Source organism: Clarias gariepinus, chromosome 24 (assembly GCF_024256425.1).
Source record: "Clarias gariepinus isolate MV-2021 ecotype Netherlands chromosome 24, CGAR_prim_01v2, whole genome shotgun sequence".
NCBI lineage: Eukaryota > Metazoa > Chordata > Actinopteri > Siluriformes > Clariidae > Clarias > Clarias gariepinus.
Window position 1 is genome coordinate 1,942,510 of NC_071123.1, and position 15,218 is coordinate 1,957,727.

General features: G+C 38.6%; 1 protein-coding gene across 1 annotated transcript in view; it reads left to right on the top strand.

The window, feature by feature from the left end:
- brinp1 (bone morphogenetic protein/retinoic acid inducible neural-specific 1) overlaps positions 1–15,218 on the top strand; it is a 127,035-nt gene that overhangs the window by 20,333 nt on the left and 91,484 nt on the right. The window contains exon 2 of the mRNA XM_053484763.1: positions 10,390–10,657. Within this exon, the coding sequence (XP_053340738.1) occupies positions 10,440–10,657 (218 nt within the window). The 5' untranslated portion in view covers positions 10,390–10,439. The remainder of the gene's footprint in view (positions 1–10,389; positions 10,658–15,218) is intronic.

Here is a 15,218-nt window from a genome sequence, read left to right on the forward strand (position 1 = left end):
TGATGGTGCAGACACTTCCTGTCATGACCTTTACCTACACTGAAACAAGACAGAAATCCTGCACGCGACACTCCGTGACTTGACGGCCGGGACTCGAAAGCATGTTGGCATTTGCAGCGGCTCCCTAGAGACGGCAGTCCTGAGATAAGCTTCTTAAAAGCACTAATTTGATGCATCCTGTCGGTTTTCTGAGCTCTAACGTAGGTTCCCAGAGGACCACGCAGGACACAGGCGTTCAATTACGTCACTACAGAGCGAACGGAGGATCATGGGATGCAATTAGAGGACAGGCCTGTGGTCTTTGTGAAGTCAGATGACTGAAATGGATTTCAGGATGATTTAGTGAGTGTGGGGTTTGTGGGGTCGTAGGAGATCCTTACGGTGGATCCGTTGGGATTAATTAAACAGGATGCATTCTCGGGACTCTGGAGGGTAACGAGCATTGATAGCATCTGTCTCCGGGTCAGGCATGTAAGTCGACATTGTTTGTTTTTGTGCCGTATGAGGAGCCTTGTTCAGATCGCTGATTTAAAGCTCGGTTCGAGATGATAAAATCAGTCACCGTTGAGTGACCATAGTGAAGTTGTGTATTAGTGAAGTAAAACCATATTAGCAGAACAAAGCACACAGTGATGCTTACAATCATCAGTACAGTGTTGCTTTTTTTTCTATTAAAAGTTAAAGTAATTCTGAAGGCGATATAAAGTTTGGTTTTTTTACGCAGAACCCTGATTCAGCACTGCAGTTTAGTGATGCATGAAGTATATTAATTAAAATATGTAATGGCTCTCTGATAGTCTGGACCAATGTTTATTTAAATAAAATGTCAAATGTCTTGTGACTAGTTATTAAAATATGGAAAAGAAAAAGAAAAATTTCTTTTTTTTAACTGGACTTCGACATCTTTTGGTAAATATATATATATATATATATATATATATATATATATATATATATATATATATAGTATATGATATTATTGCGACACCACGTTTTGTTACAAACAAATCACTCCTACCATACAGGATGCTGGCTGCCATTGTGTGAATAGTTTAGAGTGCACCACCTGTAGGATTATATAGGAACTGCTACATTTTACCTCCACAAATGAAAACCAATATAAATAATAAAAAAAAAAATAATAATGAATGAATGAATGAATAAATAATAATAATTTAAAAAAGTGAACTGACTTTAAAGGAATTTATGAATTAATTTATATTGTATGTAGTGGGATAAGTGAAAATATAAAATAAAATATCAAGTCTAGTATTCTCCAGATAATACATATAAATGAAATTATAAATAATATATAATTAATTACATAAACAATAGTAAAAAGTAAAAAAAAGAAAAAAAAACTATAAATAAGTATGTTATAAAATATGAACAATTTGAAGACATCTGACACTAACCCCCCCCCCCCCCCCCCCCCCCCCCCCACACACACACACACACCAAATAAAACCCCCAGGTGTTAGTTTTTAAATTGGAATGAAGAGAGAGCTCTTACATTTTCTCACCTTAGCATTTAGCACGAGTTTAAATATTACCGCCGATATCACGTCCGTTCATTAGAGACTCGTACGTGAGAGGACTACGACACCACGCTGCTGATTCTGCATTATCCTAAACCGCTGATTCCAGTAAAACTCACTCGGTTAGTGCGAATGGAAATCAGCCAACATTCCTGCACAGACCGATCATAATTATTTAACGATTGCGGTTAATTAGGTGCACGCACTGCACAAAAATGACGACTCTGGAACAGTTTTTTCTCCCTTTTTTTTACAATTTCTTTTTGTCCTACACTCGCCCTGGTGCTTAGAAAATGCCATTTTGATTGGGTACAAGCCCAGAGGAACATTTTGGTGTGTTTATTGGTGAAGTCCAAGTTCAATCACCAGCCATGAACAATAGAATCAAAAGGTGTTGGTTAGTTTTGTGTCTTGGCTAGTTTATGTTGAAAGTTGCACCTTGGTCCTGAAGAACAGTTGTCTCGTTTCACTGTGTACTGAACTCTATATGGTTGAAATGACAAAAAAGCTTACTTGACTTGACTTCAATTCATTTATTAAAACAAATACAGAATGAATTAACTGTTTATTAAAACCAATCAGCACCATGAATCTGACCAACCAGAATGTGTTAATAATAGTTACTGCGCACTATACGCACCATGTCTAGAAAAAAAGAAAATGATGTAAGAGAAATCACATTGAGAAGGTGTCGGAGGCTGAGAATAGATTCCTCTCTCTATATATCTTTCTCTTTCTTTTTCTCTCTTAAAAGCAACAGAGATTTCACTCTACACACTCATTCGCTTCCCGCTGTGGCTCCTGACGCTTCGCCTCTCCTTCTAGCCGAATCGAATTTCACTCCGTCTCCTGAAGGACCAGAGCGTGTGCTTTTCCATGAGACGGAGCAAATCTCTCCTGAAATCTCTCCATCTTTCAATCTCAGACAAATCATAAACTATATATATATTTCTATATCTACTGTACTGTACATCTAGACACATGGGTGTGTTTGTAAGGTTTTGGTTTATAACGTTGCATCAGAATAACCTCCTCTGTGCAGATACTTCATATCTCGGGAATTGTACTATAGTATATATCTCACTCCGAACGTCAGCATTGCTATAATTCTCACACTAAAGAAAAAAAAAGAAAAACATTTGTCCCTTGAAAAGAAGCAAAACACAAGCGACCATAAAACACAAGCCTCACACATAGAGAGATATATAGCAGAAGGCTTCCTAATCCCCCAATCCTGCTCTCTTACAAAATGAATGCGAGATCTGGTACCTATCATTTTCTTTTTACCTATTTTTATACCGCGCACCTGCTTTTTGCTTTTTGTCGCGACCTTTTAGACATGAATCGCCAAATCATTTCCTACAGAGGTGCTGTTCAGGTGCTGAAATTTTCCTTTTACACTGGATTCAGGAATCAGTTGCACAAATCTCTTTTCTTGTCACATTCTAATTGGCTGATTGAAAAAAAAATTGCTAAAACTAAAAGAAATAATAAAATTAAAGATTAGTCCCCCCCCCACCCAAAACATCCACATGACTCATGCACTTTTACTTTACCGAGACGCTTTTATGTATTTTCATTTTGGTGCATATGTGTTGTCCTATATAAGAGTACACTTGGTGTTTGTTGAGCAGCATGGCCCACTTTCTCTCACACACACTCACACACACACTGTGATGTTGGCACTTGCTTGCATGAAAGAATTACCGTGGAAAAATCCAAGCTGCCAAAATCAGCCCGCTCCATGATAATATGCAAAGAAAACAGTGTGTCTGTGTTTCGCTCTGACGGCGGTTCGTCGGAGATCCGTTCTGATGCCCTTCGGGTGAGCGATCGCATGCTTAACTCCGATCGAGACCTCCAGTGTGGAGCTATAGCTTTAAATTCCTTCAGGGATGTGATTCAGACTTGTTCAGAGATTATGACTCCGATGTTGGCTTTGTGTGTGTGCGTATGTGTGTGTGTGTGTATGGTGCAGATTGAGAACCCACGCATGAGAGCCATCTCATTAGCGATGGGGGTTGAGAGTTCACAGATTCATGTGGGGTTAAAATCTTGGACAGGCGGTACGTTTATACCGAATAATCCGTTTACGTATGGAGAGAGATGATCTTCATAAAGATTTTACACTCAAACTTTGCCTTTAATTTTCTGTTTATGTCATCACATGATGCAAAAAACATGTTCACACCGCTAATCTTTAATAATCGTATATACTCGCACTATGAACTAAATTTCTCAAATAACGCTTAGCATTTTAACAATTAAACAATCTAATTATGAATATGTTACAATTAAGAAATTGCTAAAGAACCTCACTAATCACTGATGACATTTCATTTCACAATAGAAGAATGTTTTTTTTTTTTGTTACTAATCCATATTTTTACACTTGACGAATGACGGTCTCGTCACAGGTGGCTCGGAGCCCACTACAGTCATTCCAGTGAAAATTCGAGTGGAACCTTGAAAATCGACAGATAACGTATCACCAGCTTGCAAAAGACAGAGATCCATCTATCTTTGGAAATGTTACAGAAAGTCTGCTGGGAGTTATTGCCACATCTTCGCTACAGTCCTGACCTTGCTCCAGGCCATTTCCACATGTTTGGAGTTCCTGGGAGGCCAGTGTTTCAGAAGTGAAGGAGGCAGTCCAATTATGGCTCTGGCATACTGACAAGACTTTCTACCTTTATGGTGTCCAATCACAAGTGAAACACTGGGATAAGTGCATTAGTGTAGCAGGGGATTATATAGAGAATTAAGGGGAGTTTTTAACTCTTAGAACTGTGGTGTTATTCTGCACAATCAAAAGTCCTGGTTGGACCTGAATACCTCTTTTATTTAATTAACTTGGATCAAGTAGTTTGCCCTTAATAATAAGCAACACTGTGTGTGGGTGGAGCTTTGGTGCGTAAAAGCTTTCCAATAAACTGTAAATTGTACAACACTGAAAGAAAACCTTTTCACTAGAAACTTTTTAATTATAGCACATTAAAAAAATCATGTTTTCCAAAATATGCCTATTTACAATACATCCTTTAGAAATTCAGACTAGTCAGGGATCCAGTTTGGCGTCTTGCAGTCCTCCATTATCAATGGTACCCATGTGTGGGCGGAGCTTCGGGGCGTTCAGTTGCCAGCATGATGATGTCGTCCCAGCTGTTTCTTAAATCATAATATGTACTTTTCTGCATTAAAGGTTTTCATTTCCTTCATCATTTTATTTCTATTCATGTGGTTTTGCTTCAGGCTATGGGAAAAGACTTCTTTTTAGAAGAAAGTATTAAAAGTGTAAAAAAGAATGCTTTCAAATATTGTATAGTTACTGTGGGTGTTTTTACATTAGGAGTTTTTACGTTTCAGATTTTAGGTTTGGGAATTCTGACAATGACAGAATCAAAGAGGAGTTATAATTTCTCGTGCTCACTGGGTGGGAGGGGCAAACTGTCCCTGCCCTGTCAATCACATCGATACTAGCCAATCAACGTCTAAGTGTATGCAGAAGAGGGCAGATAGCTCTTCCTGTTTTTCTTCTTTCTTCACTCACTTGCAATGAGTCTTGTACTTTATAAATAGACAGTAGGTTGCATTTAAAAGCGTGACAATCTTGTGTCCTTAAGTGATTCTTAAAGTGTGTTATTCATACATATTGTAGACACTTAACTTTAAGTAATTATATCTTAGAGAAGTTTAAGGTGTTCATCCTTTTTAAAAGTTATGAAGTGCCGCTCCAACAGATGGTTGGAAATGTTCCTGACTTTATCTTCGTTCTCATACAGTAGCTTCATTATAATTATGGCCTGTGACGTTCCACGGTGAGGTTCCTTCTCTAACGGTGTCCGTCCAGGTTTCTCTGCTCCACATGCTTCAATTAAATGATGCATGGTTGCGTTCTGACAGCCAACTTCAAGTAAGTCTAAACTAATTATCCGTAAAGGCTCCTTTATTAGATTCCTTTACCGCGTATTTGTCATTGCAGCAGGACTGCTGTCTGGCCCGGAGATCTTTATTCATTAAACCTCAGAAGCAGAACGCACTCGTTATATCACTGTCTGCGCCCGCCTAAATTACACCAGCACGCTGCTCCGAGCAGGCCGAGTACGATTTTACACTTCTTCTAAAGAAGCACAATATTGCAAGAGGCCAAAAATTTAAAATTTGATTTTTTTTCTTTTTTTTTTTTTTTTTGAGCCAGGGTTTTTTTTTCCCCAGAGACATCATTACTTATGGGTTTATTTATTTATTTATTTATTTTCCATTATACCACTAAATGCATAATTTAGGACATGCTGCATGAATATGCATTATTCATGATGTTTGCTTATTTTCAAAGCCTGGCTCAGATTCTTATTCATCATCCAGAAACACTCGTTACAGCAGTCAGAGTGACTCTAAAAAATGTTGCACACACAGAAAAGGAGAATGGTATATACAGTGCAGTGCATCTAAAAAAATGAATATTATAGAAAGTTTTTCTCCCCTTATACTCTAATTCAAAAAGTGAAACTCTTTTAATTCATTAAATGTAAGGTGAAATATTTCAAGCTTTTTTTTTTTGTTTCATTAAAATTAAAAAGCCAATATCTCAAAGCATAAGAATATAACATTTCGAGTTTGAGTCAGAGTGAGGCTGGAGTCAGTGCATCAAGAGCAACTATGCACAAGAAATGAGCTACAACCCTTGCATTCCTAGTATTAAGCAAATCCTGAACATTATACTGTACTGTAAATATCTTACATTGGCCAGGGAGAAAAAAAAACCTGGACGGTTGCTCAGTCGTCCAAAGTCCTCTTTTCAGATAAAAGTAAATGTTGCTTTTCATTTGGGATGCCATGAAATACGGTGCTGTTGATTTATTGTGTTTTAACAAGTCCAAAGTCAACACAACCCTCAATCAGTACTATTTTAGAGCATCTTCATGCTTCCATCTGGTAACAGGCTTTAAGTTCATGAGGATTTCCTTTGGCAGCAGGTTTTATCACTTTCCCACAGTGCCAGAACATACTTGTCAGAAGTTTCTCGAAAGTACAGTAAAGCCTTTTTCGGTTGATCTTAGGATCTATTCTAACATTACAGTATCTAATATGAGATGGACTGAATTTTTGATTGTCATGGTCTTTTAGTCTCAATCATCAAAATAAAAATTAAAAAAAGGCTTGAAATATTTACCTTTAAGTTTAATTATTTTTTACATTAAATGACAAAAAAAAAAAAATTCCCACAATATCCGTTTTTTATGTACTGTATATACATTTAAATGCATAAAAAAATTAAAATAAATCACAATAATCCTGACAGTGCTCTTGAAATCTGTCTGTAGATTTTTTTATTAGTTGTGTTTGAAACTTTGAATCTTCAATTCACCCCTTTCCTGCTCAAATGCTTCGTCCTGAATCGTCTGATATCGAACACAAAGGAGATTTCTGACTGAAATATCATCAGAACAAAGTTCCAGCGTCTGTAGCCGGAGGGTAAAGTTAAGTGTAAGGAAGAGGCATTTTCAGCTGTAATTACGCTTATCGCCGAGCCGAAGACACGATTCAGCTGGTTGTGAGATAACAAAGAGCAGCCGTGACACGTGCCAGGACGAGTGCGCCCAGCTCGGTTTAATAAAGAAAGAGCGGGAAGGAGAACGACAGGACTTTTTTGTGTTAATGCTGTGTCGTGCCATGTCAGTGTCGAATCGAAGATAGTTCTATCCAAAGATGAAGGTTTTAATGATGGCGGCCATTTTTTTTTTTTTTTTTTTTTACAGCAGAATCTGTCAAGTCTATTCTATCAGTTAATTATTAATGAGAGGTTTTACCCTGTCCATCTCCGGTGTTGAAGACTGCATTATTTAAAGTGGAGAAAACCCAGAACAGGATTTTTAAATTTTAAATACAGTTAAGATCATAAACAAATAGGGTTGATAACTGTACAGCATATATGGTATATATACAGCATATATGGTATATATATATATATATATATATATATATATTATTATTATTATTATTATTATTATTATTACTTTTTTTTATAAATACTGTTTGTATGGACGGGGTCAAGCTACAGATCAAAAAGTACAGTATATGAGTCATTCTATAACCTGGCAATAAGTATATTTGGTAATTCATAACAATTATACAGTATTTTTTGTGGATGTTTTCTTTAAAAATATATTTTTACTTATTATTAAGGAAAAGCATGTTATAATATCACACAAATATTATGTTGAACCTGTACTTAAAATGCTAAAATTGACCATTTCTGCCCCAACTGCTCTTTAAAAATAATAATTAAGACCATTAAAGTTTTAAGCAACTTTAAGTATACATACTAAATAAATAAATAAAATGTGTGCAATAATGTTGTCGGCTAACCAGATTTAGGTTTTTAATCACTTTGTTTCACTAATTATATTAATTCTTTAATATTATGCAGAATAAAGTGTCTTATATCCTTTTTTAGCACAACCTAGGTGATGTGACAAAATAAATTATATTGGTTATTTCATTTTAACCAACTATACAAACATGACTGTTAAAAACAAACATCTAATGAATTACACTTAAACACACAAACACACACCAATTATTTTTACAATAATTTACAGATATGTTACAGAAACAAAATGTTTAATATAAACAAGATAGATACTTAATTGATGATTAGACTTTGTAAACCAAATAATATCACACACACACACACAAACAATTACAAACACTAAATTAAATAAAATAAATAAATAAATAGATAACTGGATAAATAAACAAACAAACAAACAAATAAATCTATGAGATTTATATGAGATCTTTCAGATCTATGGTCTGAAATCCGACCACGCTGCCTTTATTAGTTCCATTTTACTTCAATTTCATTTCATAATTTTTTAATTGATTGATTAATTGATTAACATGTGATCTATGTAAGGAGTCTCCAGTTTCAGCCTGTTATACCAATCAGAAGAAAATCTAAAAAAAAGTTTTCGGACATCTTCAGGATGCAGTTTGTCCTCGGTTGTGGTTTCTTTTGTCCCATTGTCGAAGTTGGACATTCCGAGCTGACGACTCCAGATGGAGTTCCCTCCTGATGTTAGAACAGTTTTGAGGCTCGTACAGCCGCGATAAACAGCGTTCTCTTTGAATCCTTTACTACTGATGTTCAGTTTTTCTGATCTGCTTTGAACTGATCTGGATGTTCTGGCTGTTTCGTGAAAACAGGAACCCGTGCCTCAGATGTTCTGCGATTACACTATACAGTATCCAACTGTTAATGGATTAAAAGTATATCGTCCTTTCATAAATGAATTCATAACATTCACACGTCTGGATTCACATATTATCTGTACGTGACGAGACGGATCTCTGCGCCGATACGATCTCTGGGTTAATTAGCCTCCTTGAGCTTGCGGTCCTCATAATCTGTGTCACAAACACGTCATCGACGCTCCTCTTAACCTCCGCTGAACTTATCACGCCGCTAATTAGCAGGAGGAACGTGGAAGCCGTGTGTGATCTGCTCTCAGCCGTGAAAAGGGCACAGGGATCGTTAGGACGGAGCGCTGAAGAAAACAGGAGGAGAGCGGGCAGCTGGACGCGTGTCTTAAAGGGTGTGTTTGTTTAATTGAACATTTTTTTTTAATATGTGAAAAGGCCAAACAGAAAAAGAGAGCTAAACGACGGAGATGACGGGACGAGGAGGCGCGTGTGTGTGTGTGTGTGTGTGTGTGCTCAGAGGTTAAGTCCACTGCAGTAACACTGCGTTCATTATACACACACTTTTCATTTCATTTTTAAACCACTAATCTCTCTCTCTCTCTCTCTCTCTCTTTCTCTCTTCCTGTCTCTTTCTATTTCTCTCATTCCCTTTGAAATCTTTTCGGATCCTGCCCATCTCTTTCTATCTCTTCTCCTGTCAATCCCTCTCTCTCCCCTCTCCGTTATCCATTCTCTCTTTCACTCTCTTTCTCTCCATCTCTTAGGCCTTCCATCATTTTGCCTTTCTTGCATTTTAGATCCATCTCTTCCTCATTCAATCGCTCGCTGTCCCTGTCTCTCTGTTTCTCGGTCTTTCTGTATCAGTGTACCTCTCAAAGCCTCACCTTCCACTCTGCTTCTTCTTTTCATCTGTACTGTACTCGTCTTTTTTTCTGGTAATCTCTCTCCTTCCATCTGCACTCTATTTCTCTCTTTTTATTTTCCTTCGCCGCATGTTTGTCTCTTATTCTCTCCATCCCTCTTATTTCTCTTTTTTCCACCTCATATTGTCTCTCTCTCTCTCTTCATCCTTCTCTCTCTCTCTCTCTTGCTATTTTTTTCTTTCCATTCTCTTGTCTTTCGGTCACTCTCTTCTCTTTTATTCTCTTCCTCCTTGAAATCTTTCCACATCCTGCCCTTCTCTTTCTATCTCTCTTCCTGTCAATCTCTCTCTGTCCCCTCTTCCTACAGTATGTCCATCTCGCTCCTGTTATCCCTTCTCTTATTCACTCTCCTTCTCTCCATCTTCTATCATTGGGCCTTTCTTGTCTTTTATATTTCCCTCTCTTATATTTCTCTTCTCCGTCCTTCTCTTTTTCTCTCCCTTGCTCTGTCGTTCTCCTTTCTGTTTCCTAATTTAATTTTTTGCATCTTTTTGAACTCTGACTCTCTCTTTATTCTATTTTTACCTATTTCCTTTTCCACCTCTTTTTGTCTCTTATTCTCTCCATCCCTCTTTTTATCTCTTTTTCATCACTCTCTCTCTCTCTCCCTGTGAATGTGTATTTCTTTTCTTCTCCTTTATTCTTTTTTTCCTTTTCTTATTCTTCATATCTCCCGTGCCCCTCACTCACTCTCTCCCCGTCTCTGTGCTTCTGCCCCGCAGGTCTCCATAGAATGGAGCGAGAATGAACAGAGAGCGGCTGAAGGAAAAGCATGAACTGGAGGGTCATTGAGGTCACCTGCTTCCTGTTTCTATGGGACCAGCTGAGAGTTGAGTGTTTGCGCCAGGAGCCCTCGGCCGCCGAGCACCATGTGCCCAAGCACTTCGACTGGCTCATCTCCGACCGCGGCCCTTTCCACCACAGCAAGGCCTACCTCGCCTTCGTGGAAAGATTCCGCCAAGGATTTACGACCCGATATAAGATTTATAGGTGAGTGTCGTTCCCGCGCGCGGCCCGGGGTTTCCGCTGGCGGTCAAACACAGACGTCCGCTCGGGAGCTGCGTCTGCTCTCACTCACTCGCGCGCGGACGCGGAACGGTTCATCCTCAGTGACGAAAAAGCATGTGGATGTAAATCTCCTGCTTCTGCTCTTCTCTTTTTCCATCTCTCTCACTCTGTCTGCGTACTTAACCTTCTCTGTCTTTCTCTCTCCATCTTTTATTCCTTCCCTCTTTTCTTTATCCATTCCCCTCCCTCCCTCTATCCATCTCTCTTTCGCTCCTTCATTGAAATCTTCTCTCTGCATCTCTCTCTTTGTCTCTTTCTTTCTTTGTCAGTCTTTTATTCATTCAATCTTTATTTATCTTTCTCTCTTCTCTTCTTTGTTTCTTATCATCAGGTATCGCCTCTGCTTTTCCTGTCCTTACCCCCTCCCCCTCCCCCACTCTCTCCTTCCCTCTCTCTTTCACTCTGTATCACTCTTCCTCCTTTACCTTCTCGTCCTCTCTTTTTTCTGTCACTCTCTCTCTTTACATCCCTCCTCTCTCTGCGTCTTGCTGTCTCCTTTTTGATTCTCTTATCCATCCAACTTTCTTTCCCTCTTCCACTTAACCCCTATATGTCATAAATCATCCTTCCTTCTATCAAATGTTCTCTTTCTTCTTTCTTCATCCATCCCCTTTCTTCTCTCCTTCTTCTAACGTCTTTGTTTTTTTATCTTCCTCATCATATCAGCATTTCTAGTCCTTGTATTCTCTCCCTCTCCTCTTTCTTCTTCTTTTCTCCCTTTTCCATATTTTAACCTTTTTCACACCCTTTTCTTATCATCCTCCATGAACCTCACACTTCCTTCCTTTTTCCCTTTTTCTTATCCTCCTTTTTTATTCCCCAGTTTTTTATCTTATCTTTTCTGCTCTGGATTTCCTCCTACACTCCCTCCATCCCATCCTTCCTTCCTTCATTTCTTTCTTTTTCATCCTTTCTTGTTTTCCTTCTTTCTTTCTTCCTTCCCCCCCTTATAATTTATTTCCTTCACTTCCTTGTCAGTACTGTATCCAGTTTCTTCATAACTCTCTTCCTCCTTCTCCTTTTTTCTTCCTCTTTTCCTGAACTCTTCCGCTTTCTCTCTTTACAAAACGAGAGTGCTTCGAATAAACCGATAAGCGATACAACAACATGGAGTCATGACTGAGCAAAAAACAAAACAACCCCCCCCCCCCCAAAAAAAAAACATAGTGTGTATAGGTTTTAAGCCACCGATTAATAATAATTGGGATGTTGAATTCCGTGTCTGGGGATTATTATGGGATGTTGTTTGATTGGGTCTGATTGGGATTAAATGATCTGATCAGCATTAAAAAAAAAAACCCTGGGGCTTCAATTACAGGAAAAAAAAACCCCACATTGCCCACATTTTATTAATTTTATTTAAAATTCTTTATTTTTATTTAAATAATAGTTACGTCACTGAACACCACACTTACCTACACAAAGTGACGTTACTGTGTATTAAACAGAGGGCTTGTGAGGGAACAGACAGACCTGGACTCGTTCTTGTAGGATGCTGAATGCTGAACTGTTGGCCTTTTAATTTACGAAGCCATTTATTTTCCCCCCAGAGCTGCTATTTCTGTCGCCGCTTTCCATTAACTACACTCCGGTCCGTGGAAAATGAAGAGAAATGGGCTAAAAGCGTTCTCACATGTGTTTATATATATATATATGTTGTATGCTATGCACGTCCCATTCACAGTTATTGTCAAAGAAATGGCGTGTTACGACTTCCCATTTCTGACACTCCGGCTTTTCATCCGTCAACGTTAATGTGTCTCGCTCGCCGCGCCAGAAACCGCTGACGGAGTCTCTCCCTCTTTCTCTCTCTCTCTCTCTCTCTCTCTAAGTGTGTGCATGTGTGTGTGCATGTGTGTGGATGTAAGACGTGATTTGTCAGAACAGAATTCAAAGTATTAGTCGTCTATTCCCTCATCTCTTTGCTTAGCAAAGCTGCGCGTATTTGACTGGCACGCTCCTGCAAATAGAGAGAAAGAGAGAGAGAGAGAGGGTAAAAGAGTGAGAGAGTGAGAGAGCGAGTGACGAAAAGAAAGAGCGTTTACTTTCCACACCTCCACCCCGAGCACGCTTTGAAGTTCCGTGAGCCGAGAACGATTCGTTTGATTCGCCGTCGCTTCCTCCTCCTGTCTATTTATCCGTCTTTCTCCTCTTTTTCCTTCTTCTTCCTTTTTTTTCCCCTCGCCCTCCTGCTCCTGTCCTGTATTTGTCATTCTCTGCTTGGATTCCGCAGATCTTCTACTTTCTCTGCATGTGTTAGAGCTACTGCTGTTTTTTCTTTTCTTTTTTCTCATCACATATCAACTGGGTCTTTTCTTTCTTTTTTTCTTTCGCTCTCGTTGTCAGGCGGCGTTTGGGTCTCCGGGGCCAAAATTTGAGCTCTGTCTCTTGATAAATGCGGCTCTATCTGGATGTGTGTGAGAGATAGAGCGCGCGGTTAAAGGATGCAGATTAAGCCCTGTTTAAAATTGGATTAGTTTTATATTATTAGCGGAATACCTTGAGGATTTTAGCTTTGCTCAAATCTGAATTGTCATGTCAGTCATCTTTTACAGACTGAGTGTGTGTAGGTGTGTGTGTGTGTAAAGATTATGCTGTATTAAATTATTATTATTTTTTTTTTGGTGTACATTGTGGGAAATATGTCCTCATCTAAACTGGCATGTCAGTGAGGATTGTTATCCTGCTGGAAAAGTGGTTCTGTTATTTTTCTTTAGTATCACGCCATCAAGGACGTGTGAGTTAAACCTCTGGGTTATTATCTACAAATAAATCAAACACTGGATGGATGGATGGATGGATGGATGGATAGATAGATAGATAGATAGATAGATAGATAGATAGATAGATAGATAACATGAATAGGTGGATATATTGACCAATGATGGATGGATGGACACTGGGACAGACAAATAGATGGACAGGGACAGGGATAGACGGGTGGATGAATAAATGCATTGTAAGATGGATAGATGGACAGACAAAACAATATAGATAGATAGATAGATAGATGGATAGATAGATAGATAGATAGAGCCATGATGTATAGGTGGATACATACAGTAGATGGATGATAGACTGATGGTATATAGATAAACAGATTGACCAATGGACCAATACATAGCCGGGTAGACAGGAAGGAGGATGGATGGATGGATGGATGGACGGACAGACAGGCAGAGATGTTGAATGTATAGATGGATGGGTGGATAAATAAATTCTTTGCTGGATGGATTGAAAGATGAAGCAATAGATAGATGGCTGGATGGATGGATGGATAGATAGAAAGATAGTTGCCAGACCCACTGTACTTATATTAAAGCTTAAAGCACTGTTTATATATATATATTTACTTATATATTTACTTATTTACTTATTTATGTAACCTGCACCTTATAATTTACACAATGACAATATCGGACTGATGTCTACTACACTTTGAAAGTAGGCTGCAGGACATTTGCATATATTATGAATATCTACGTCCAGTTCTGTGATGGATACAGACACCAGTAATGCTGGAGGAAATCAATGTTCATTTCCCCCAGATGTCCTCCAGCATGCGCGTGACCCTGCCACAGTCACTCTTCTGTATTGTTATTTGTAAAAGCAGCATGCTTGGACAAACCTTGGAAACGATTCAGACCCGGGCCGGCAGCGCACGCTCACGGCTCGCTCGTGACGAGACAATTAAACGGCGCCTCGATACAGAGCCGCACTCCTCATTAAAAATTTAATCTGAAAAGCTGCAATCACATCTGCCTGACATCTGCGCGGCTGTCAGGCACTCGCGAGAGGCTCATCCATCAAACGGCCGTAATCGGAACAAAAGTTTGGTGTTTTCTGTTCTGCCACGAGAACACAGGAGCGTGTGTGAGAACGCATTACGTCCTCAAACCTCTCAGGAACCAAAATTGCGTCTGTCAGTTTTACAAACTGATCCAGGATCAGAGAGAGACGTGCGGCACTCGCGATTCACAGCGATTCACACGGGAGGAAATAAAAGCAAATAAAAACTGGGAGAAAAAAAAAGGAAACAGATTAAAAAGAACGGATTCTCTGTGAGGAGAATGACAAATTATTGTTCATGTTATGTCATGTATAAATTATATATGTGTTCAAGATATTCAGGAATCTCTTAGAAAAGCTGTTAGAAAGGAGTGGTTTAAAAGAAGGAAAGTTTTGCAAGATTATAATGTTTTTAATAAAAATACACTGATCTACGTCAAATGTAGGAAAATTTTTTTTGTATCTTTTTTAGTGTTTTTTTCAAGGGCTGTTGCACTTAAATATTAAAATATAGATATATAGATAAATAGATAGATAGACAAATGGGTGGATGAATTGATAAGCCAAGTGTTGGATGGTTGAATGGACGTGTCCATAGTAAGAGGGATAAATGGACATAGAGACACAGACAAACAGAAAGACAGACAGACAAATGGGCCAGATGAATGGATAGGCAAAGTCGTGAATGAATTGA